The following is a 27,156-nucleotide window of genomic DNA, read 5'->3' as shown; positions in this document are numbered from 1 at the left end:
GAAGGTGGTGGACGACTGTTTAGGGCGAGCCCGCCTTCAACAACCAGTCGTCGAGGTAGGGGAAGACTGAAACCCCTAACCGGCGCAGATGAGCTGCGACCACCGCCATCACTTTCGTGAACACCCGTGGGGCGCTGGTAAGGCCGAATGGGAGCACGATAAACTGAAAGTGCTCCTGGCCTACCGTGAACCGCAGGTAACGCCGGTGGGCCGGCAGGACGGGGATGTGAAAATACGCATCCTGCAAGTCCAACGCTACCATCCAGTCTTGTGGGTCTAGAGCAGCCAAGACCTGAGCCAAAGTCAACATCTTGAACTTCTCCTTCCGGAGGAAGCCGTTGACATCCCTGAGGTCCAAGATAGGACGGAGGCCTCCTTTGTCCTTCTTGGGCACCAGAAAGTAGTGGGAGTAGCAACCACACCCTACTTCTGGCCCAGGAACGCGCTCGATGGCCCCCTTGGCCAAGAGGGCCGTAACTTCCTCCTGCAGAAGTGTCAAGTGGTCCCCCGACACACGGTGGTTCTGCGGTGGCATGGCTGGAGGAGTGGACTCGAAGGGGAGGGAGTAGCCCCTTCGGACGAGCTGCAGCACCCACCTGTCCGATGTAATCGCGCGCCAGCGGGAGTGGTGATGGCGAACCCTGCCACCCACTGGCGTCACGTGAGCCCGAAAGCTCGGACTAGGAAGATTTGGAGGCTGCAGCGGGGGGAGGTGTAGACTGACCTCGCCGCTGCCCTCTACCGCCACCACGGCGGAATCCACGGCCGCCACCGCGCTGGGGAGCGTTCTGCGGCGCGTGGCTGGCAGCACGTGTGGGACCGCCCCTTCCTTGGCCACGAAAGGGGCGAAACGAACCTGTCTGCTGGCGCTGGGTCGAAAGACCCAAGGACTTGGCCGTGACCCTGGAGTCCTTGAAGCGCTCCAGCGCGTTGTCCGCCTTGTCACCGAACAGGCGACTGCCATCAAATGGCATGTCCATGAGGGCATTCTGGACGTCCGACGAGAAGTTGGCAGATCTCAGCCACGCATGGCGACGAATCGCCACCGTCGTGGACATAGCCCGTCCCAGCGAGTCGGTCGTGTCAAGACCACACCTGATCGAGTACCTCGCCGCGTCCCGGCCTTCAACCAAAGCCTGGTTGAGCTTGTCCCGCACTTCCTGCGGGCATTGCGGCAAACACTCTGCGACCGTATCCCACAGGGAGTGGGTGTAGCGGCCCAAAAGGCACGCGGTATTACAAGACCGCAGTCCAGCGCTCAAAGAGGAAAAGACCTTTTTTCCAAATTGGTCATACCGCTTTGACTCCCGATCGGGCGGGGCCGATGGGAATGCGGACTGTGAAGTGGAGGCCTGGATCACCAGACTCTCCGGGGAGGGATGGGTGGAGAGGAAGGCAGGATCGTCCGAGCACGGACGGTGACGCCTGGCAACGTTCCGGTCAACCGGTGCACCGGAAGCGGGCCTGGACCAGGTGCTCAAAAGGACATCCGTCAGGGCCTCATTAAACGGCAGCAGAGGCTCCTGAGGGCATGACTGCGGTTTAAACACTTCGGTCAGAATGTTAGGTTTGACCTTAGCGACCGGGAGCTCAAGGCGCAAGGCCTTGGCAGCCCTCATCAGGACCACCGAATAGGCAGCCCCCGCCTCCGACGCCACAGGGGAAGGCGAGACAAACCCAGGGTTGGGCGACTCGTCCAGACCACTGGCATCACCCAAGTCACCTACCCAGTCCACGTCATACTGGCAGGCACGGGATAAAGGGTCTTCAGACCCCTCCCAACCCTCTCCATACTCGTCCTCATTGCCGTAATCTGGGTCGACGATATAGACTGGCTCCTCGGAGCCAATGGCCCCCAACGGCGCCGGACTCGGCGTCGGACGATGCCGGTCCGACTCCGCGTCAGGAGTCAGAGAGGGAATGGGGGTGGCGCCGCGCGGCGCCGGCACCGGGGACAACGACGCCGGCCGGAACCGACGGCGGAGCCACGGCATCGCGCGGAGGCGGCACCACGGGTTGGCCCAATGGAATCGGCGCCGGAGAGGCCGGTAGACCAGCCGGCGACGAACCTGAGGGACCCAGCGGCGCCGGGGCCGGAGCCGTCGGCGGCGTCGGGGCAGGAGCACCCGAACCGCTCGGGCCCCCAGACGGGACCGACGGGCCCGCAGGCGCCGTAGGCCCCGCCGGAGGAGATATCGCCCTCATAGCCATGAGGAACTCCTCAATCTCCTCGCGCGATGCGCCTTCCCCAGGGACCGACGGGTATGGGGCCGTCGGCGACCCACGCGGGGCCGCGGGGGTGGGGCCACCCGAACCCCCGGCCGCATCACGCGGGCGTCGGGGGGAGTCGGGGGTATGATGACGATGCCCCGACTTCTTGTGACGCTTACCTGACGAACCGGAGGAATGGCGGCGACTCCTGGAGCGCTCATGGCGGCTCCGCGATCGCTCCCTCGACCGCTCCCTCGACCTCCGACCGGACCGGGACCGCTCTCGACGCGGGGCCGACACTCGGAGCTCGAGCAGCTTGCGGGACCGCTCCCGTCTAGCTTTGCTAGTCAAGGCCCGGCAGTCGACGCAGGACTCCACGTCGTGGTCCGCGCCCAGGCACCGGAGGCAGAGTCGATGGTGGTCGGTGACCGACATCAGGCGGTCGCACCCGTCGCAACTCTTGAAACCGGGCATCCTACCGGCACCGTAGAAGAATTAGGAATTAATCAAAAACTTGGTCAAAAAGACCGGAGTACTGCTCTTCGGATCTGCGCTAACTGGCGCGGAAAAAAGAAGAACTGACGTCAGCGCGCGGAGGCGGCGTCTATATACTCCAGCGACGTCATCACGGCGCACGACGCCGACGACGGACGCGGAGCCGCAGGGGACGCCTGCAGACGACGCCTACCGACGCGCAGGGGTACTGCTACGCAAAAGTTTCCGGATCCAGACTGACGCCTGGGGATATTCTAAGGTAAGGAATCTAATACTAACCTGTTTCTTTCAGATATCATCTCCTATGCCAATGACACCCAGCTCATCCTTTCACTGTCTGAAGACGCCTCCACCAACAGAGCCAACTTTCACAAATGCATCATGAACATCACTGATTGGATTAAAGACAACTGTCTTAAACTAAACACGGACAAGACGGAAGTCCTCGTCTTTGGGAACAGAACCTCAACATGGAACAACTCATGGTGGCCTACAGAACCCAGTCTACATTTACACATTTACATTTACATTTACACCCCGCCCCAAAAGACCATGCCCACAACCGCAGCATCATCCTGTTCAGCAAGCTATCTATGAAGAACCAAGTCAATGCAGTCTCATCCAACTGCTTAGGCACCCTTCACCTGCTCCACAAGAGCTTCAGGTGGCTCCCAGTCAACACCAGAAAGACCGTCACACAGGCCCTCATCACCAGCAGACTACATTATGGAAACACACTCTACGTTGGAATTACCGCAACCTCCTGAAGAGATTCCAGACAATACAAAACTCACTGCAAGACTCATCATCGACCTCCCATAAGGACCCACATCACACCCCACCTCCAGAAACTACACTGGCTCCTGATCCAGAAGAGATGCCAGTTCAAGATGCTGACCCACGCTTACAAGGCCTTGCACAACAAAGGACAAGCATACATCAACAAACGCCTGAACTTACACCAACTAACCAGACACCTTCGATCTACTTACCTCTCCCTTACAGACACTCCACGGATCCGCTAAACCAACAGCAGAGGACGCTTCTTCACGCATCTAGTGGCCCAGATGGCGAGCAAACTTCCCCTGCACCTCTTGACCGCACCATCCCTCCAACAATTCAGGAGAGAACACAAGACCTGGATGTACGAATGAACAGCCCACCACGCAGTAGCCAACATCACCAGCACCTCAAGATTCTTACGGGTGATTTGCCGTGGTTTACAAATGATTTACAGGAGAAAGGGGGGGGGCCGGGCTCGATCAGGAAGAACTAACCTGCACCAGCTGGGCTCTGTTCTTCTCAATGATGCAGCCAAACCCCATTCAGCATATGAGGTTGTCAAGTAGGGCAAATGACTGACCGTTCAAAAGGCTGCAGAGAGGTTGAGCAAAAAAAAGGGAGCAGAGACTGGATTTGTTGTAGTCTGTAGGGCATTACTGACTTCTTGGACTGTTGCTGTCTTCATACTGCACTGAAGTATCTTAGAATTGGTTGGTTGTAATCTTTTCCCTGATCTACCCCATGAATGGCAGATATGTTAAATGGACAGTATTTCGTAAGGTTATTCATGTAGGTAGGCTTTTTTTCAGCAAGGGAAGAAATGTAATGTCTTGTAGGCATTTGTTAAGGTACCATAGATGAAAAATCAAGGTTTGAAGTTTTTTCAGATTGGCAGTGGAGAGTGGGGGTTGAAGGTGGTTCACTTAAGTCTACTGCAGGTGGTATTATCATGGTGATCTTTGGTGGTGTATTGATGATGTACTGTTGGATCTTAACAATCTAGTTTCTGAAGATGTTTTTCAAAACTGTGCACTTCGTTGAATATTTGAATGAGGGATCTGGCACAGGTTTCCACAGTGCTTGATCGCCTTGAAGCAGCCGTCATATGTCAGATCCTTTACAGACGGTGATTTTGTAGAAGGATTCTTTGGCATTTGAAATGAGACTGTGGCTAAAAGGGGAGGCTTTAGTGTTGCCAGATCTTTTTGCATATAGTTTTGCCTTATGTTTGATGGATTTTTTGCTGTTCTGTTGCCTAGCGTTCAGCTTTCTTTGCCATCACAGGGAAGTTCTTGAATAGGGTTTGAGCATCTGCTGTTAACTGAATGGCATGGTAGAGTAGACTCATGGCATCAGTAATGAGGTGAGACGTAGCATCCCAGTCATTGAGGGATCTGGTCAAAAGCTTTGATGGCTTTGGCTGATATTAGTGGGTGTGGGAAATGTGAGTCAATGGCTACGGTAGGACAGTTAGTCCACCCTATGTGTTGCACTGTGTGACGTGAGGTTGATCATGGAGGTGCATAGGAGGTCCAGGATGTTTACTTTGGTGTGAGTATGCATGGAGAGGAGTTCGAAGTAGCTGCAGATTGGCTCCTTGAGTGAGCCTGATATTAATAGACAACTGCCATCATTTTGTATTTGATAAGGAGGGGTATTACACTTTAAGTGTGTGATGTTTGCTTGGTGAAGAGGGTCAGAGCACTTAAGGTAAGCATGATGTTCACCAACCTTAACATCTCCACTTCCTCAAGAAAAACAAAAATAGTTTTAAAGATGATAACTTTCTCAGCAATTTCGCTTCTTTTCCAATTCAACTATGACTAATCTAGAGCAATGATTTTCAAAGTAACATCTTACTTTTCTCCATACTCCGTTGAACTGGAGCAACATTTTCTGCTTCTGTGGGTAACCTGACATTTTCAATTTGGCCTTGCATCCCTGATTTGCGATCTCATCATCTGCTCTTCTTCTAAGCACCCCTCTAAAATAAATTCCAGTTTGTAGGCTGCACTTTACAACAACATAACATAACATAAAAGGGAAACATCTAACCCTCTAGGGAAGTTCTGCACTGCAAACAGAATTGCTGAAGAAAGTTGCCCTAAAGCAATTCACACAGACTTTTTGTTAAGGTGAAAAATCAAGCAAGAAAACAAAAAAGTAAAACGACGTAACAATCTGGAAAAACTGGAATACCCACAATCTTCCATGTAGGAAAGAACATACTTAGTTTATGTTATGTAACGTGGCACAACGTGCAAGCATACAAGCAATTTCTAGGCATTGACCAATTGGAATTCAGCATTTAACAAAGCTGAATGACATCACATTTTTTTAACATTTTCACATTATGTTAACATCTTCACATTCTGTTAACATCTGAACTGAAGACAACAAAAAAACATTTTCAAGTTAACATTAAAAAAAAGAAGAAAATAAAACCTGTGCATTATTATCTCAAGGGCATGGTATAAGTGCTTTTTAAAGGCATTTATGAGAAATATATAGCTGTACTTCCTGGATGCTGTAATGCTGTCTTACCATATGCATGAAGAAAGCAGTAAAATTCTTTACAGCATGCCTTACCATGGCTTGTTTCTATCTCCTAATTGGGCAACTCAAAATCGAATAATGCTGTGGAAATAAGACACCCACCAATCTATGAGATGTGATCGCCGATTAAACACTGGGCCTCATTCTTTCTTCTGCAGGAACACCGTGTCGGTAATTTGGTACTCAAAATTACTGATATTGTATGGTTAGGTAATTTCGGGATGTCAAATTATTAGACTATTCTATAATTTATCCCGAAAAATGTGGTGTCCTCCATTCTGGACCGTTTTTCCCCACACACATTTCGCCAGTTTTTTTTGTGTTGAAATGCCAAGGAAGCCTAATTAGGAGCATGTGTTCCCACCCATCGCATAGTCCCGATTCAGATAGTAGTATTTATTACAGGTCGTATCGCGATATCCTCAGGCATCAAAACTAGGTCCATTTTTGTTTCTAGCTGAAAACCTACAGAATTTGCAACGATTATCTTGGTGGATTTGACTTTTAACCTGATTTTTTAAAACATGATAAACCAGTAAGGTATCAAGTGGGAAACACATATTCAGACAACTGAAAACATGATAATGTCTCATCATAAATATGTGATATAAGACAGAGAAATAATATTAGTCTCTTTGTATAATGGCTCGACCCTGAGCTTCTACACAAAGATATAGTATTTAAAAAATATATATATTTTGGCAATGATAAAATGTAACACGAACATGTTGCTGCATTACACAAATATGAGGGTACACAAACTGTGAATAATTTGCTCAAAGACGTTTTTCAGGACACTTAGAAAGCAGGTGCTCCTTTCATTTGAAAAATATTTTTGATAATTTTAGGGTGAACAAAAATATTTGAAAATGCTATTATGCTATGTGCAGATTGTTGCCAGTTTTCTATTAAAATAGCAATTCAAGTTTCCAATGCACAATTATGTAATACACCACTCAAGGGTCAAGCTCCTTTAAAATATTTCTGCAAGTATGTCTGCAGGGTATCCCAGATTTCTACACTAAAGTCAGATACCGACATCGGGAAATGCAGTTATACACACCGCCAGTGAACCCCAAATCGCTGCACATGAATTCATACTTTTCCAAAGAGCGCCTTTGGAAGAATCTACAAAGGCTGGAGCAATGGCACACTTTCATATTTTGATGCTACACTGAAGCACAACACTCTTCAAATAAAAGGAGGTCTTGCTTAAACTCCCTGCAGAGGTGATTTTAGTACGCCTCGTGGAGAATAATGGGACAGGAAGTGTTACAATGCATTAGGCTACAACAGGGATTGTCATGCATTTTTTATTCCTAACCCAACAGTTTCATGGTATTTCCAGACATGATGCGCAGTAGGTTTCCAGTTAATTTAATGTAATTTTACGTTTCATAATATTTACAGATGTCTTCCATTTGAAAGCATTTTTTAACTACTGGACACAGTACACAACATGAGTATGTTAGCACACTGCCAGCTCCGTCTGCCAAAAAAATATGGCAGTGATCAATTATGATCGAAGGTTAACATTTTTGTAAAGTAGGTCGGACCCTATTGAGGTTCTGCTCATTCAGTGCTTCAACGTTATTTTTTCCAAAATAAAAAAAAAACATTTTCTCCATGACTTATTTTCATTTTGCTCCATTGCTCAAAGTGGCATGAAGTCCTGTCCCAACATATGCCGACTTTTGTGCCAGTGGTTTGAGATGCTGACGTCAAGAAGGTGCAAGAAAAGAAGACGCAAAGTTCTGTACGGATGCACATGGGTGAAGTGCTTCTAGTACTAATTGGATGGCCTCCAGTCTAACAAGTGCATGTAAATAAAAATGAAATGGTTGGCCTCCAGTCTATCAAGTACTGGTTAAGAAGGGCAGCTGTGAGACCCCCTAACTGTCCTGAAGCAATGCTGAAAAGCTAAGAACTTCGTCTATGAATCTCTTCCACTTTGTCTTTCTTGTTTCTCCGCTACAATCTCAAGATCCCCTCTCCTGCCTCTAGGTAAACTTTGGTTAACTGTTCCATTCCTTAACAAGTGACTAAACTAGGTCACCACCTCTAGAACCTACTAAGTATGAGGCATGATATTGGGAAGGGAAAAGAGCTCTACTACTGCAGAATCAGTAATAGACATAACTTTCTTGGTGGAACTGGGATTCCGCGAATACCAGAAGGAAGTTGGTCTCGGGGAGATCTCTTTGCCTTTGTACAGTGAATATGCCATTTGTTACTGCAAGTGAACCGTTGTTCTTGAGCTAAAACTACAGATAGGACAGGCACCCAACTTAAAAACACAACTAAATGGACCCACAATCTGGGACTGTCTCTTGGAGGATCAGGTATTGGGACCTCTCCACTAGGAGACCCAAGAAATCGCCCAGCCCTGATCATTCTGTACGAGATTCTCCATATGTCCCAAAGAACGTTTAGCAAAACACAAACATATTGCACATGGATGGCGGGTTTGTACTTTATGATACATGTCTTCTGGAAGGTGAATAGGGGAAACCAGCCCCCTATAAGCCTGCGGTTATTACTAGTGAATTATTTACCTCCTCAAAAGCACAGACCGGTATGAGCAACAAAGATCTACGATTGCAAAGGCTAATAAGGATTGGGATTAGTTGCACAGTTTGCCAATCACCATACATCAGTATGACCTAGTAAAAGAAGTTTGTTTTAGTGTTGCTACAGGCTTTTTGTGTACGTGCCCCTAGTGCATTGATGTGATGTGATGTGCTACTGACGGAGGTGTGCGTACCACACAAGTGGAAAATCCAGATTTGCCTGGATCCTTCTACTTGAAATGATGACACTAAAAACAGTCGAATGTCTTGAAGACATCAAGGTACACTTGGCCCTTTCACTGTCTCTTTAAATTATTTACCGGGGCTGTCCCGTAGCAGGATTAAAAATGCATCTACAGAATTAAATAAATAAACAATGTTACAAATCTATAAATTAACCCCCCCCTCTTCCCCACAGTTTTGTTTGCTATTGTTCCCTGTAAATGGATGACTGGCATCCGAGTACAGACACGATGCTTTTCCTCCGGCACGCCTATGGATTGTTAGTTTTCCATCTTTCTTTTCCGCGCGATCTTTTGCTGCTGCCGAAGTACCGCAAGAGGGCTGGGCTTTGCCATTCGTCTGCAGGGCCAAAGACAAAATGGCGTCTGCTAGGCTGAGCTGGGAGAGTCCATCGTGGAGAGAATTCGGACTATTTCGGCACGTTGAGTGGGTGAGATGTGCTGGGTCATGTGGACGATGGAATCCATTGCAACCTCAGGGTTCGCCTGCACCAAACTATGAAGAGAGAAGACAAGAAGAAAGCAGATATTGTAAATAACCCCAATATAATACACCTGCCGATTTATACATTTTCAGCTTTATACCTAAGGTCACCTACATTGTAAGCTCCTTGCAGAGTCTGCCTAACGCTCACAACACTTTGTCAAACTAGCAACAAGTATTGCCTACTACAGGCCAACTAATAAGGAAGCAAATCTATGGACCCAAGTTTTTCGTCCACTATATTTTAGTACTAGCAGCCCATCCCGACGTTGTCCGGGTATGAATTGCTGCTGGCCAGTAGTATATTGTTTTGTAGGATTTCGTTTTGAAAGCATTTCTTATCTGTGACAGGCCTGTGAAACGCTCCGATTCACAGTGCACTGCTGATGCACTTAAGAGTGTGCGTTCAGTAGTGTGTGAACTCGAGTTTCCCTACTTTATTTTTCCTTGCAATATTATATAGCGCAAACTCGACAACATGGCATTAGCACAATTTACATTACAGAAGAACACATTAATTTGTGGTAGGCACGGGGAGACAACGCGATTTGCCTGGAATCACAGGATGTTGAGCTGATGCCGACATTCGAACGTAGCTCCCCAGCTCTAAAGTTCGCAATTCTAGAACTTGTGGCGGGAGGTGTGTCTAAAAGTCTATGTCGGTGCTGGCCATCAATGAGAGAGACCTGTGCATTTTTCAAATCGGTGGTGAAAAAATATGAGTATGTTGCTGGAGATGTGGGCCGCCGTGCCACCAATGTACTTATCGGGGGAGGGTAAACACCCATTATTCCGTAACTTTCTTTCCGCATACCATCACTCCGCATACTTTCATTACGAAAGTACCATGACTCTGCAATGCCATTATAATGCATGGTATTACATTTGATATGCTTTTACCACGCATGCATTTACAACGAAATTCGTTGTAAATGCATGAATGGTAAAAGCATGTTTTTTTTAAATGTTTGGATAAGGTAAGTATGGGTATAGGGGTATATGTTTTGGGGTACTGAGGTATATGTTTTGGGGTGTTTGGGTATTTTGAGGGTTCAGATATAGTTTTGGGTTATGGGGTACAGGGGTAGTTTTAGGGTTTAGCGATAGGTTTGGGTTTTGGGGTACAGGGGTATTTTTAGGGTTCAGGGCTAGGTTTTGGGGTACAGGGGTATTTTAAGGGTTCAGGGCTAGGTTTGGGTTTTGGGGAACGGGGTATTTTAGGGTTCAGGGGTAGGTTTGGGTTTTGGGGTACAGAGGTATTTTAGGGTTCAGGGCTAGGTTTGGGTTTTGGGGTACAGGGGTATTTTTAGGGTTCAGGGGTAGGTTTGGGTTTTGAGGTACAGGGGTATTTATAGGGTTCAGGGCTAGGTTTGGGTTTTGGGGTACAGGGGTATTTTTAGGGTTTAGGGATAGGTTTGGGTTTTGGGGTACAGGGTATATTTATAGGGTTAAGATGGGTTAGTGTTTAAGGGTGTTGGGGTATTTTAAGGAGTAAGGGTGGGTTATGATTATGGGGTACAGGGGTATTTAAAGGGAGCAGGGTAGACACCCGGAGCTGGAATGTACAGAACCTGGGAAGAAAAAACAATGAAATATTGGGCACAACGCTCGCTTTTTTCCCGTAATCCCGCGCCCCGCACATGCCCCCAGCACACGATATGAGACATGGCATGAAGGGCGGAACGTACCACACGCCCCCAGCCTTTGTCACGCCCCCAGCATACGCCCACAGCACAACGCAGACACGCCCACAAGGGACTACTTTGCTGGCACGGTTCTTTTACCTTTTAAATGTATATGGTGGGCGTCTGCATAGCCTATGTCCTTCTGCTGCAACTGCCCTTTTCAATGCTGTATTGGGTGTTGTGATTGGTGCTGTGGTTCCTGCGATTACCCGCCTCAAAGGTTTGGGCTTTCTCTTTATTATATTAGTATGGATATATTTTTGAAGCAAAAAGGGTTTTAATCTCTGTCCGAGGTTTAGTGTGCCATTTTCTATCATGCGTGACCTGCAATGATTTTCACACTTTTAAAAGAGTACTACAAATAAGGACGACTTAAAGTGGGTTGCTTTACTGAAAGAAGAGTTTGAGATTTGAGGTAATTTTTACCTCTCCTTATTCATCTGCCCACAGGAGAAAGTTGGCTTACTGGCTAGAGAGTCTGCCTTTCTCTGGTGAAAAGCCCAGAATCTAAAAGGCATTTTAGATCATTTTGTGAGTCCTTGAACAGTGACTAATCTTGCTGCTCCATCTAACACAGCCCTTCGAGCAGCGGCGGCCGGCTCAGGTAAGTGCGGTGGCGGAGGGTTTTGGGTAGTTGATAGACGACGGAATGGGTATTATTTATTTATTGAATTATACATATTCCGTTGTCTGTCGACTTGCTCCCTTTCCGACCCCACCCCGGCCCACCGCACTTACCTGTGCCGGCCGCCACTGCCTTCGAGGGTAGTAGGTTGCTTTTTGTGAGGACCGGGCTACACTGGTGCATATAACAATCTTCGAGGGTGGCAGGGTGCTTTTGGCGAAGGCCGGACTTCACCAGTGCACATGAAGGTGATGGGGTGCTTTTGGCAGGGGCTGGACCTCACCGCTGCACAAGACACAGACTTAGAGGTGGTAGGGTGCTTTTGGCAGAAGCTGGAAATTACAGCTACACATCATATTCTTGGGTGGCAGGGTGCTTTTCCAAGGGACAGGACCTCGCTGCTAAACGCAACATATCCATCTTGGGCTTCAGGAGGGTTTGGAACAGATGAGCAAACTACTTACCTTCGGTAATGCCTTATCTGGTAGAGATTATCTAGCCCCGATTCCTCACCTCAGAATTATCCCCAGGCATTAGACTGAATCTGGGAATTTTCCGTGAACAGTACCCCTGCGCACCAGTAAGTGGCATCGTTCACTTCCAAGCGGCATCATGGGCGCTAGAAGTAAAGTGCGTTGTGCCTATATAGGCACCACCCCAGTGTGTGGACATCAGTTTCTTTTCATGACTTTCTGCACCAGAAGAACGGAGCCAAGAAGAACACTAGTGTAGAAAACTAGGGCCCTGAAAGGGGAACAGCCCTGTCCCTAGAAATCTGTTCATCAGTAAGGAATCTGCGGATAGATGAAAGGAAATGTATTTTTATAAAGCGCTCGATTGCCCAAGGGCATCTTGGCGCTCCTACTGTACGAAGATATGACAGAAAGGGTCAGAATTAGTTAACAAAGAGCCTTGTTTTTAGAGCTTTTCTGAAGGGGAGAAGATTTAATGTTGAGTTGTAGTGTTACAGACGTTTAAAAAACCTGTTCACACCTGGGGATTTGAACAGGGGAGACTGATCTGACAACCGCAGAAAAGCTGAGATGGCAAAAAGATAGCCCTTTAAGGTGCTCAAAGCAGAGCCCTGCTGGGCAAGAAAGAGGTCAACCTGTTTCTCTGCACACCATGAACCGATGGCAGGTGTAAACTGTCTTGGGTACCAAGATAAAATAGCAGACTTTGGGGGGAAGGTCAAAAGCTGTTAACTGTAGCCACTCAATCTCCATGCTTGAAGGCGGTGCGTTGACAGGTTCTGGTGGAGAACCCTCCCCTGCAGCTGCGACAGAAGATCCGCCTTCTTGGAGGACCAATAGTCTTTCTCAATAGCTCGGAATACCAAACTCTCCATGTCAAGTCAGGAGCCACAAGGATAACTTGGGTCCAGTGGTTCCAGATATTGTTGCGAACTCTAGGCAGGAGTGGTATGGGCGGAAAGGCGTAAAAGAGGCCTGAGTTCCACTGAGATAAAAAGTGTCTCCGAATGAGAGCTGCTTTGGAAACTCCAACACACAAAATTGCTGAGATTGCACATTCTCAGCAATGCCGAACAGATCTAACCAAGGTTCTCCCCACCCTCGAAAGAGACTTTGCACCACATCCAGAAGGAAATGCCATTCATGATCCGCTAGGCATCTTTCGCTGAGTTCGTACACCCTGGCGTTCAGAGAGCCCACCAGGTGTTGAACCACTAGGGATGGCATTCCAGCAACATGCAGTGGCGCAAGGCCTTTTGACAAAGGGTCCATGACCCCACCCTGACCTGTTTGTTGCAGTACCACATGGTGGTGTTGTCTGTGAACACCATCAGTAGCCTTCCCTTGATGGGGAGTAGAAAGGCTTTCAATGCCAGCCGGATCACCCGGAGCTCCAGTAGGTTGATGTGGAGTCTGGATTCCGCTGAAGACCAGAGGACTCTGATCTCCACCTCTCCCAGATGGCCACCCCATTCCAGAAGTGATGCATCTGTAACTACTGTTAGATCTGGTTGAGGAAGGAAGAGGGGTGTGCCACTTACTCAACTGTGATTGACTAACCACCACTGCAGATCTTGTGCAGTTCCCTCCCACATCTGGACCACAGTGAATTTACCTGATGCTGCGCCCACTGGAACTTCAGATCCCACTGCTGCTCTCATATGTCAATGGGCATGTGGCGCAAGAAGGATGCAGGAGGCAATGAGGCCCAACATCCTCAAAGTCACGCTCGCTGAAATCCAAGATAGAGGCTGAAAAGTTGGTATCGCAGCCTGAATATACTGGACTCGCTTTTCTTGAGGATAGGCCCAAAACCGAAATGTGTCCAGAACAGCTTGGATGAAAAGGAGCATCTGAGAGGGAGTCAGCTGTGACTTTGGTACATTGATAGTGAACCCCAGCGAATGCAGATGGTTCGCTGTAGTCTGGAGGTGGGAGATGACTGCTTGTGCAAGTCTGCTTTCAACAGCCAATCGTCGAAGTAGGGCAAGACTGAAACCCCTGATTTGCAACTACTGCCATCACCTTGGTGAACACCAAAGAAGCGTTGGTGAGGCCAAAAGGGAGCACAGTAAACTAAAAGTGATCTCGGCCCACCATGAACCACAGGTAGCGTCTGTTGACTGGCAGGATGGGGATGTGAAAGTATGGGTCCTGCAAGTCCTATGCCACCATACTGTCTTCAGGGTCAAGAGCAGACAGGACCGGAGATAAGGTGAGCATCTTGAACTGCTCATTCTTAAGGAAGAAGTTGGAGGCGCAGGTGCAAGTCTAGGTTAGGACAAGGCCCCCTTCCTTTTTGAGCACTAGAAAGTAGCGTAAATAGCAACCACAACCTACTCCTAATGCTGGTACCCTACTTAGACAAAAAGAGGCAATATTTCCTGACTGCACAAGCAGATATGGTCCTCTGTCAGCCGCTCGTAAGTGGCTGGCATGGGTGGGGTGGCTGTTCCAGAAAAGGGATGGAGTAGCCCTTCTGGATGATCTGCAAAACCCACTTGCTATTGACTACCAGTGGGACAGGTGATGGCGGATCCTGCTGCTCACTGGGCGCCCAGTGGTAAGAAGGCAAACTAAATAGGCAGCGGCTGCAGCAGGTGTGGTGGGCCGACTCACTCTCTTGCTGGTAGACCCACGTAATCTGTGGGAACCGTGTTCAGGGCCACAAAAGAGCTGGGAACTCTGTTGGCCTTGGTGGCTGGGCAGTAATGGGTGCGGTTGGTATCCCCTACCGTAGCCATGGAAGGGGAAAAGGAAGACTGGAATTGGTGAAGGGCCATGGACATGCCCAAGGACCTTGCCATGTCTCTGCTATCCTTGAAGCGCAGAGTCCTTCTCACCAAAGAGGTGGGAGCCATCAAAGGGCATATCCATGGGCAAAGCCAGTGTTTCCCAGCCAGGGGTGATGTATCAGTGCCACTGACGATGAAATCACTCTGACCAGCGAGTTGTTCATATCAAGTCCACATCGGATGGTGAACGTTGCTGCATCTTGCCCATCTTGAATTGCTTGGGAGAATTTGACTTGAGCCTCCTCCAAGATCATGGGCAGGACTTGCACAACTGAATCTCATACAGTGCGTTGGTGTCGGCCCAAAAGGCATGCGGTGCACATCAACCGCAGTGCTAGGCTGACGGAAGAGAAAATCCTCTTACCAAAGGTACCCAGTCTTTTGGATTCCCTATCCGATGGAGGTCCAAGTGGAGGCTTGGGCCACTAAGCTTTCCGTGTTGGGATGCAGGGTGATGAAACTGGGGACCCCAGGAGCAGGGAGATGGCGGCGGGTAATTGTCCTATGCACAGGAGCCCCTGTGTAGAGCTTGGCCAGGCATGAAGGAGGACATCTGTAAGGGCTTTAAGTGAAGGGGAGTAAATATTCAGAAAAGGCAGCTGCTGGCTAAATCATGTTCGTCTTGACTGCCACTGTGGGAAGCTGAAGGTCCAGGACCTCAGCTCCCCTCCTCACCACCATTACAAATGAGGCACACTCCTCCATAGCCACAATATGGGGAGAGACCAAAAGCATTGGCATCTGCCAGTTCCTCATACCAGTTGTCCTCTGTATCATCCAGGGATGTGATGGAAACCGTAAGGTTATCTGACCCCTCCCAATCGTCTCCCTCTCCAGGCCCGTCAAAAGAAAAAGGCACTGGATTCAACTCAGAGGGCATGGTACCGGTCGGCGCCGGAGTTGGCGTCGGGCGACAGTGATCTGGCTCTGCGTCGGAGTTGGGTATAATGATGGTGCCCTCGTGACCACAGGGCATCAGCAGCACCAGGAGCAATGGTATTGCAGCAGGAGCTGGTGGAAGGGTGCGGTTGGCACTGCTCCAGATCCAGTATTGGATTCAAGTGGCCTGACTGACGCAGAGGGAGATCCCGCCGGTAGAGAACCAGTAGGGGCCCCTCCTGTACCTTTGGGGCCCAAAGTCGCTTGAGAGGGTCAGGCCGCCCAAATATGAGATGCATAGCCTCATAAAACTCCTTGAGTTTTGATGAGGGTCGCTCCAGCTGTAGGAAACTGGTAGGGGAGAGCCGACTCTGGTACAAGCTCCACGACAGAGCGAGGCCTTGAGTGCAGATGCTCCCTGGCCAGGCCCAAATGCTTGGACCAGCGTAAAGAAGTCGAAGAGCACTTCGACTTCTTCTTTTTGTGAGACTTACACAATGACCCGGATCAAGACAATGACCGCTATGAGGGGTTTTGCTAGAGGACCTGAGACTTTCTCTGTGACCAGGATCAAGAGAGTCACTGGGTTGCCCGACGCAGGGCAACAATGAGTTTTAGGGACTATTTTCTCAGTGCCTTGGAGTTCATGGCGTGGTACTCCTCGTGAGTCTTAGAGAGCATGGTCCTGCTCCATATACCAGAGGAAAACCTAGGGTGGGTTTTGTCACAGACGTCTGTGATAGGCATCATAAGATTGGAAGCCAGTGGCCTTCTTGGAAGATATCCCTTGCATCAGCAGGAGATGGAATCTCCTAAAAGGCCTCTACAAAAGTCGAGAAAAAAGTCAGTAAGTAAAGAGTGGGGGGTACCTCTCTGGATCTGTGCTAAATGGCGCAGAAATAAAAAAAACTGACATCAGCATGCTTGGGTGGCGCCTACTTATGCACCGCAAACGTCACATCCGGTGTGGTCGCCGCATGACACAGAGCTGAACGACGCTACCTACCAGCACACAGGGGTACAGCTCGAAAATGTCTTGATCCAGTCTCACTGCTGGGGAATATTTTAAGGTAAGAAATCTGCTGCTAGACGTCTCCATCAGATGTAAAGATTAAAGCTTGTTCCACCATAGTCCCGCAGTGTTCTTGCTCTTGTCCCTGGTGATGATGATGAGCTACTAACAAAGGTACATATACCAGCTACAGCAACCATTCGCCATAAGGTTCCTGTCACTACATTTCAAGCACCCGTACATCTTGTATTATCAGTGGGATAAGTGTCATGGTGAGTCTTATGCATTAGAGATGGAAAAGATGCATTTAGATTGGGCATGACCCAAGGTAAAACTGGAATTATCAGTGTTAAAGTACAAAGTGGCTGTCAGCATGGTCAAAACACTCGAGCGTATGGAGTGGATGCAAAGTGATGAGCACTGTAGCACAGGAACTATTATCTGCATTCACTGCTTGTGCTAACTATTTTTGCAAAGGGCCTGTCGTGCAACTGCGAAACATACCCACATCCCAACACGAGCTCAAACCCCAACAAAACCAAAAGAAACATTCTCCAGACTTAACTTTAGCAAACTGTCTTCCAAACCAGGGAATCTTTGAGGGTCATCACATAATTCTGACTTTTCTCACTAGTTTCGGTTGCTGGTGGACAGGCCACCCTTAGTTTTTGCCCAGGTCATGTAAAACACCTAATCTGCAACAAAGAATTTCCCTTCTCTAACACCATGCTTTCTATCATCTCCCGTTTGTACTTTCTTGTTCTTTGTCTGTTTTTTTTATTTTCAACCCGTCAAGACACACCTGTCCAGACCCAGTAGTGGAGCTGGACTCTGCGTCATTACCTTCCCTTTAAAAGAAACACACAGTGATATCCCTGTGTCATTGTGTGAGTGTCGCTAGGAGTAGTGATGTGTCTGTTGCAAGGGGAGGTGGTAGGTATGTAAATACAGAATGTTGAGATGCCGGATAGTAGTTTAGTACGCAGAGTTGGTGCTGAAACAGCTAGCGGTTAGCATCAAGGTTAAAACCTGTTCCTACTTCATCTGTGTAGGAGAGTGGGGTCTGCAATCCCATGGCCACCCCAGATTTTTGCTTTTTGCTTCACTGGTTTACGACTTTCCCTGGCTGTGGGCCTGCTAATCAGACCCACAGCCTAGCTGTTCTCTCTCTAAATTGACAAGCATGTACCTTAGGTGCATTTACCAATTGGTACTGGGCCACCTTATCAGTCCCTGTACAGTATACCTTAGGTATCCAGGGCATAGGTGTACCCAGGGCCTACTAGGGGCTGCAGCATGTATTATGCCACCCCTGGCTGGCCACCCAAATCTGACACAACTGGCTGCACAACAGCTGGGGCAAGGTGGTGTAAACACCCTTTGCTTTAGATATAGTATTCCTATATCTAACCCTAAAATGGACACATATATTCCTATCAGTCACTCCTATGGCAGGCCTTAGCAATCCTGAAGGCAGAGTGCTTGGATTTATGTGAGATGGTGCTCTGGCATGAGCTGAGCCCATTTGCAGCTTGCGGAACCAAGTCCTAATAGCTTTTCCATGATAACGCTATACCATATACTCTTAAGTGCATTATAATCCTCGCGGTTAAATGCTAACTTTGGCATAGCATTATCAAAACATGTCGAGTAAGGTGTCATACGAATTGGAATACTAACCCCTCGCCAATTCTGGCGACGGGGTTAGCATTCCACCCTTCTAGAGGGACACGACATGTATGTAACTGTAAACCCCGGTTAAAGTTAACTCAAGCCTCAGCATCACAAAATGGATGCTGCCACCACAGACACAAGTCTGACCTCCTGCTGCTGGGAGTCCTTCCAGCGAGGGAGGCTCAGACAAAGGGTTTCCTGCCTTGGGAGGTGCTAGCACCACCCCAGACAGGATTTTGTGTATTAGGTAGGGCCAGGCTGAAAGGAATGAGACATGCCTGGGGCACACAAGGTGCCCTGTGCATACACCGGTTCCAACCAGTTGCTGGGGCACTCCAGCCCCAGCTCTGGCAGAAACTGGACAAAGGAAAGGGGGTGTAGCCACCCCCCTTCCTGGTCCCACCCAGGGGAGGGACCTAGTCGTAGTGCAGCCCCCTTTAGCCGGATAAAGGTAGGAGCTGGTCCCATTCCAAGTTAGATTAATCTTGACAACCTTCCACGAAGAAACTCTTGACCTTCGACCTCCTGATCCATCAGAAGACTGAAGAATCTCCCCTATGGTCAGGGAGTGACCATCCTGCTTCGCAGGCACCATCAAGCTTCTGTGCGGTTTGCTGCAAAAGTCCTTCCTTCCAGGAATCCGACGACCCAGCTCGACAAGACCCGGACCTCCAGACCTCTCTGACCTCTACCTACATCCCCAGCACAGCTGAGACCCGTGGGTGCGACGAGCAACGTGGAGACGGCCATCTTGAAGAAACCTGCACAGCGCTTCCAGCACGACCCCCGAGAGACCCTCGTGTAAGTGCATCAGTGTTTGAGAAGCCCTACACCGACGCAGCTCCTGCACCAAAGACCAGCCCCCCAGCATCCCCGTGATCTGCGTGGGGCCCTTTTACCTGGTTGCTGCTTGTCCTGTTGTCTGGTCACTTGCCGGCTGGCTAGTGACCTCTGAGACGACGACCCCAAGAATTCGACTCTGCTAGTCTGGTCCCCCAGACTGGCCCTTGCTTCCTTGTAAAAGAGGAGCACCCCGGACCCTCCTGGTCCGCACCAGACGCCATCTTTGTTCCACCGCGTGGCTTGCATTAGCCAAGGCCTGTTGTCCAGATCGACGATCCGACACCGCCAACAGCAGCAGACTACGTGGGACAGCTCGTGCCTCCAGCCTGGTCGTGAAGAGCAGCTCCTGGTCCTCGCAGCTACAGAGAGAAGCGACCCCTCCTTCACCTGAACTCGGCGACAGCTCCTGGTTCCCTCCTGGTTCCAGCACCGTCACTGGCTAGTGACCAAGACTCTGTCCCCTTCCCTTTCAGGACTTCCATCTTCTTAGTTCCATCCTTGGAACCACCGGACTCCTCCATCTGGCTGCCTGCCAGCAACTTTTTGTTTCAGGCATCACCGGGATCAACAGCAAACCCAACGCAACTTCAACCCTATGCACCCGCAGCCTGTGGGTTAGGTAACTAAAGCTTCTAGGTGCTGAAGTCGGGGTCCACTATCCTAGTGTCCAGGTCCACTGTTGTGTTCCCTCCAACCAGCCGGGTTCGTCCGGAATCCGTAACTTTGTAAACTGTTGCATCCATAGACGTTGGTACGCATCCCACGTGAGAGTTCCCACTCTGCACGTGAGTCCCGTGGGCCTCCTGCTCCTTACTTACCTAGTTTGTAGCGTAGTCCCAGCGATCCTCCAGCCTCTGGATCTCCTAACAGTATTTTCCTTCCTCGCATTCCATTGTTCTGAGTATATGGTTTGTCGTGCCCCTAAGGCACTTGTGTAAAAATTGTGCGAACTCGTATTTCCTTTTTAGTATTGTCATGTGCTTAGCCCTCTGATCTCATAAAGAGTTCAGAGGTGTTGTTATTAATAAATAGACTGTTTATTTTCATAACAACCTGTGTGGTGTCCTTTCATTTGGTATTCAAGGGGTTATACTATGGTAAAACAGCTGGCTTCACATGCCAAAAGAGATTAGCCTAAAAGACTGCTTTTGTCCACGCTACTAGGATAGCTGGTCTATACGGTTGACTTTACAACCAATCGCCATAAGGGTTGTTTGGACTGATACAAGGTGATCACTAGAACTAGTGAGCATCATATATCAGGCCAACTTCTCACATTGGTGTGCAGCGGTTGGGATTTGAGCTTGCTGTTGTTTTACCACGTATAATCTTGAAAATATCATTTGAAAAATCACATAGGTACCTAGGTACATATAACAAGCTTAGAAATACTCTGAGTTCTACTGAACCAGCTGTTGTAGTAGAAAGGGCCTAGCACACCCTGACTACAACTCTTAGCAAGGTATCAGTAGGTAAACCCATAGTGTAGGTAGGTGCATCACTTACACCACACTAGAAGCATGTCTACCCATGGAGAGTCTTCAGAGACTCCCCTTGTGGTTGTTGACCCTCCACAGGTCACTTCCAGATATGCAGCCCTTAGCTTCCAGGAGATGAGACAATTGTGTACCTCCAGGAATCTAAAACAGGGTTCTAACCCTACCACTCCTTTTCTGTTAGATCTCTTAGAGACTTATGATGCTAGAAGAGCTACTCATACAGATGGGAGCATGCCAGCCTTAGAAGGTACCCTTGGTGATCCTGACCTCCCTGAAACTGAGGATGAAGAGGTTATTTCTGGGATGAGGCAGACAATGGTCCTGAGCTAGTCAGCAGACTTACTAGGGCCAACTTAGACCTACATAGGGAAGGAGCTGGGGGACCCCCAGTACTGACCCTAAGCAGGCCTAACTTTGGAGTTAGAAGAGATAGGTCTCATTCTAGGGACTCCAATAGATCTGTGCACTCTCATGCCTCTGCTCAGAGGAGAATGACTTCTCCCCAGAGGAGAATGACTTCCCCTCAGAGGAGAGAACATGAAGCAAGGATGAAACCGGCTAATCTGAGGATTCAGAGGGAAGAACTTGCCCTTGCCAAGGAGAAGCTTGCCTTTGCTAGAGAGCAACAGTTAAGTGGGGTAGTCCCCACTGGTGGCAGCAATATCCCTAAGGATAAAGACAGGAGTTTTGATACTAGACACCTGAGTAAAATAGTGCCCCCCTTTAAACAAGGGGATGACATCCACAAGTGGATGACTGCTTTGGAGAGGGCCTGCACTGTCCAGTGCATCCCCCAGAGTCAGTGGGCAGCTATATTGTGGCTCTCCTTTGAAGGTAAAGGTAGAGATAAGCTCCTCACTACTAGAGCTGAGGATGCTAACAATTACCAAGTCTTGAAGAATACACCGATTGATGGGTTTGGCTTAACCACTGAACAGTACAGGTTGCTGTTCAGATACACCCAGAAAATTCAGTCTCAAGATTGGGCTGACTTTGTTGATTGTGCCACTAAGGCTTGTGGAAAAGTAAATTTTGCCATGTTCTGTGTCCCTATGCGTCATCCATCATATGTTATTTGTGCATGATTAATATGCATATGTATTCCCTATGTTCGATTAAAGACGCAATTACAGTTGTGTCCATCTCTAGTATGTCAGTTTCCAGTTCTCGTGAATACTACGAATATCAGGCCTATGTAAAGTTACGTTGCCACGTTTCTCAGTGTGCACGTTATTCCATTGTAAAGTCCCCGTTTCTAGGCCTCAGAAGGGCCTGGACACCAGATTCAGCTCCTGTCTCCTGTCTCCTGAAGCCTCGCTGAGGAGCGATACAGCCCCCACCTGTATCCTCGACCCTTCACTTACTTCCTGCCTCGCAGTGCCCGGTTCAGCCTGGCTCTGCCTCTGAGTCTGCCAAGAGTATGTTATGATTCCAGTTATCAGTTCAGTACTCCTTCTCTGCATTCCTAAGCTACTGAATCGCATCAATAGTTTCCGTCATTGTCTAGCCTTTACGTCTCCACGTTAGAGAAATACTGCATTTTAATGGTCATTTAATATTCTTCATCACGCACTACATGTAGAATAATGCATGCTCCAGTCTTAGAGTCCGTTAGCCTCTCCCCTCCTGACTCTTAGTTCATATCAACATGTTCTCTAAACATCAGATACTAGATACTGCTTAGGTACATGTCGCCCTGACTCTCCAGACTTCAGTCTCTGCTCCTAGCACAGAGTTCGAAGCCCCCAGCTTCTCCTAGTAATACGTCATTGCCAGTTTGCGCGCACCATCAGGTTAGAGGTCCCGGCTCCTCAGGTAGCCCCCTCCATGGTTTCCGCCCCATTCATGACATATTCTGTTACGTTTGCATCACATGTCTATGTATACGCCCTGTTACACCTCTTTTCACCCTTATCTTTCGCGACTGCTATTGACCACACCCACTGCTCCGCCTATCGTATGTATTGTAATGCAACTGTTTTAGTATATATGATCGTGTATTGTTATTAAATGTTAGCGCGCTCATCCCAGATCCAGCCCCAGCAGCTGCTGGGCCCTGCCATCCTATTCCTATGCAGGTTGTCCTGTTCCTGTCCTTATGCTGTATTAAACCTGAAAAACTCCTACTACCTCGAATCTTGACTCTTATTTATTGAGCTATCTGTTATTCATTTATTCATCCAAAAAATAGAGGTATTATTTATTTATTTACCACATAATGGCGCCCGAACAGGGACTTGCCCTTTCCCCACGCGTCGGTGAAGCCACACCGACCCCCTGACCCTCTGCAGTCGTGACGGAACTCTTCTGCGCACCGGCAGATATTTCTGCTTCAAGTATCCCTCAGGCCCACGGAGGAGACGGAGGAGGCGGTCCAGCATCCAGACGAGACGGTGGAGGAACGCGGCGAGTCCCGACCAGAGCCCAAGCCGAGAGTCCAAGGTCCGAGGTATCCGGAGGCCCACCCGTAACAGAAGTCCGAAGTTCGTCCGTCCGGCGTCCAAGCAGTCCCGTCCAGTCTGAGGCCTTTCGTTCTTGCTGCCCGGTGAGTACCGTTGCTGGGGTAGTATCTAGACAGGGTCAATCTGATTGGCTCTGGTCCGTGGGTTGGTGGTACACAGTCCCACAAACGAAGTGTCCACTTCGGTGGATGCGGGTCCTGACGTGTCTCTGTATGAGACCGGTAAGTTTCGTACTGTTTCAGCAGTGCATCTAGTTTCTGTTCCAGTCAGTTCTGTTCCCGAGAAAATTCATGTATTCTGTGTTCCGTATTCCAGGTAGTATTCTGTTCGAACTGTTATTTTAAATGTTCTTCATGTATTTTAATGTCGTGGTATGAATGGGGAATAAGTATCGTGTTCATTGTGTATTGTATTGTGTCTAGATTACAGTCCAGTCATGCCCTTGTTTTCTAAGTTACGTCAGTTAAAAACTAGAAAGGGTCTGCTGGAAGCAGCAGTTCCAGTTCCGCCTAGGGACAGTCCAGGTCATTTTATGTATCAGAAGCATGGCATAAGTGCCATATTATATCTAGATTTATGGGTAGAGTATACCAAACAGTTAGAAGAAAAGTATAGATGGCCCGTATCGGGTACATGGGATGCCGAGTGCATCATGCGAGTAGAAGAAGCATTATGGAAAAAGAAAGCCAGACAGTCACAGAAAGATGCCATCGAGTTATGGCGCAAAGAAGCTCATAAAAGAACCGAAAAAGAAATCAGAAAGTCCGAATTAAGTAGAGAATACTTGGAACGAGCCCAAGAAAGGGAATTAATCGAGATTGGTGAACGAGTTAAAACCGAACAGTCAGACAGACAGAGGCATGCCCTTGTTAAGGGTATGTATCCTCTCCTTGCCGAGGGCCTGCCAAAAGCGACCCCGGAGGCATCCAGTAACTTTCCGCCACCATTAGTTCCGACCAAGCTACGTCACAAACAGACCGCAGCTGATATTTTCATTTCGTCCTATTTGGACGACACAGTCCCAGAATATGCAAATCCTGTTCGCGCTCCGCCAGTCCCTGTAAATCAGGCACTCCCCGTTTCTCCAGACACCGGGGTACCCCTTGCAGTACCTGTTACGGTCCCCCCGGTCCAGCCCGCCATACCAGTTCAGCCCGCATTTCAATTTCCTGCCACACTAGTACGGAGAGGATCAGTCGACGATTCTAGTTTAGGGGCCGCAGGAGGAGGTCCTCCTCAGACCCCGCCGCCACACAAGCGTTTAACGTCAGCCGAATTACATGCACAAGCGTCACAGCGTACGCCCAGACATCAGTCTGTAGCAGAAATAAGAAAAGCCCTTAATGAATGCGGCTATGATCCAGTCCCAGGCGAGGATAATATGGTTTTATATTCATTACGTGTAAGAAAGGTGGCCGAGTATCTAGTCACCCTACCGAATATGAAAGAAGATCTAGACAGAATATATCGTTTCATCCGTACAGGGGATGATCCAGAAAGCATTGGCGAAGTCATGTCTCAAAGGAAAGCCGAGATCCAGCTCATGATACTAAAGTTTTTGATTAATTGTTTAATAAGAGAACAAGATTACCCGTCCAAAGATCAAGCCGAAATGAGAACCCTGACAAAGTGGAGTGATAATATAGCCGAGGGTAAGCACAGGACCATCAGTGCTATGGAAAGTATGTACAAGAAAATCCGTAAAGAAATAATAAGGATACACGAACAGCGTAAAGCAGCACAAGTAAGCGAGAAAGAAAGTAACTCTGATACTGAAGAGGTAGACGACGAGAATCCCGCCAGAATAGCGTATGTAGGAAAATCTAGATTTCCAGATCGCCATTTACGCCTAGAACACAAGTCAACTTTCCATCATCCAGCACCAGAACAAGGTTCTCTAGAACAAGTGTTTCAAGCTACCGATCACATTCTGAAATCACGAATCGGTTACAGTGAGTTAAGTACTATGCATGAACAAGAACTAGCCCGATCAGCAGTCCGATGGACTACTGATTCTACCACTTTTCCAGACGAAATAGTGGCACAAATGTTTCTGAAAATGCCCCCAGCCGAGCAACGACTGGCGGGTATGTATATGATTCAGCACCTCATTACATTGTATGAGGGTCAGCACTCTGATCCAGGCCCGTTACATGATATCCTGAACGAGTTACTCCAGTATAGATGGAAAGGTTTAGGTACCGATTTAATCAGTGTCATTCTAGAACAGCGTCACAAATATAGAACGTTTTTGAACCCGCATTTTGTTCATGTCTCACCCCCAGAAAGTAAACCATTTTACATGGAGAGACAGAATCCGTTACGAGAAGTCCACCCAGTTAGAGGAACGGGTGGCGAACTAGAACGAGTGTTTGTTTACACTCCGATCACAAAGATGGAACTCTTAGAAATGAAAAAATTAATCCCCTGTCATGATAAAGATCCAGCAGGGTTCCATCGAGAATTAAAAGACATGCTCCGTATGGGAGAATACACGTATCCAGATATAATTAAAATGTTAAAGGTTCTGCTGCCCGCAGGGGTGTATGAAAAGCTCAAGGAAAAAGAATGGGAGGTGGGAGAGAAAAAGATCGATTGGGCAGTTCTAGAAGCTGAAGACAAGGCACGAGTACCAGGTACCGGTCTTGGAGATAAATGTAAAGAATTACCAGAATTATTAATACAAGTTTTTCCCAGGTTATTGACAACTAGAAAGGAAGACTGGGATGCAATCTCAGCCTGTAAACAGAAACAAGACGAAGACATTAGTGATTTTTATTCTAGATTTGAGAAATGTTTTAGCATCAACAGTGGCCTCAAGACGAGTAGCGAGTCATACCCTCATCTTTTTGTTACTAAATTAGTCGAGAATTCAAGTCCACAAATTAAGAATCGAGTTTTGAAAGTCGAAAGTACCTGGCAAGCTAATACCCCGTCCCAGATGTTACAGATGCTCCAATACCACCAGAATAGAATCAGAGAAGAGCAAGAACACGAGAGAAAACGTATGAAAGACACGAAAATGAAAGTACTAGTTGCACAATCTGTTCCTCAAGACAGTCAGAAGAAGGGTCCGAATCAAGCCAGTCATCCTGCAGCTCCCGTTAAAGGGAACTGCAATTATTGTAAACAGCCAGGTCATTTTATAAACGAGTGTGCAGTTCTGAAACACAATATAGCCACTGGTAAGACTAAAGAAAGACCACGTCCGCCTAGACAAGAACAAGTTTCACAGATTCCTCAGCCACAGAATGCACCACAGACAGTTACAGCACCGCAGCCCATCGCTGCAACACAGCATGTTACACAGCAGATGTACCAGTATGCACAGTCTGAGTATCCAGAGTACCAGCAGTATTCATGAAACAGCCTAGAGAGGGAGGTAGGCTTGCCTCTCATCGAGATACCTGTAGATCAAGAAGGTCCCTATGTTCACAGTCAAGTATTAGGGAAAGACAGAAAGTTTTTGATTGATACAGGGGCAAGTAGGACCACAATTAGCCACGCCGAAGTTCCAGGGGCTCCGCTCTCAGGCTCAAGAAATGTTTCCCTTGGATTTTCAGGAAAACCCATTGTAAATGAAATATCAAAGCCAGTTACTCTAGAAGTAGGTCCATTGTCCCGCACTACTGATCTGTTACTTACTAAGTCATGTCCAGAAAATCTATTAGGCATTAAAACACTGAAAGAATTAGGTGCAGTTATATGCTGTTCCCCAGAGGGAATACGATTGTTCCTGCGTGACTTTAAGGGTCACTATGTATTACGAGATTTTGATCCCAGATTGTCCAATGTTCCGCAGCATCTATGGGCGCAAGGTCCAACTGATGTTGGTTATATGCAAATCACACCCCATCGTGTGACTCTC

At 48.2% G+C, this 27,156-nt stretch overlaps 1 protein-coding gene across 6 annotated transcripts in view; it reads right to left on the bottom strand.

Moving 5' to 3' along the window:
* Positions 1–5,701: 5,701 nt before the first annotated feature.
* Positions 5,702–27,156, bottom strand: part of ACACA (acetyl-CoA carboxylase alpha) — a 1,199,721-nt gene continuing 1,178,266 nt past the window's right edge. For 5 of the 6 annotated variants that reach the window (XM_078679777.1, XM_078679779.1, XM_078679778.1 and 2 more), the window contains one exon: positions 5,702–9,353. In XM_078679777.1, coding sequence (XP_078535903.1) covers positions 9,227–9,353 — 127 coding nt within the window. In that variant the 3' untranslated portion in view covers positions 5,702–9,226. The remainder of the gene's footprint in view (positions 9,354–27,156) is intronic. The other variant, XR_013608606.1, reaches the window with a different exon arrangement.

The sequence above is a fragment of the Lissotriton helveticus genome, chromosome 3_1 (genome assembly GCF_964261635.1).
Source record: "Lissotriton helveticus chromosome 3_1, aLisHel1.1, whole genome shotgun sequence".
Classification (NCBI taxonomy): Eukaryota; Metazoa; Chordata; class Amphibia; order Caudata; family Salamandridae; genus Lissotriton; species Lissotriton helveticus.
Note: the sequence above shows the minus strand (reverse complement) of the source record. Positions and strands in the feature narration are given on the sequence as shown.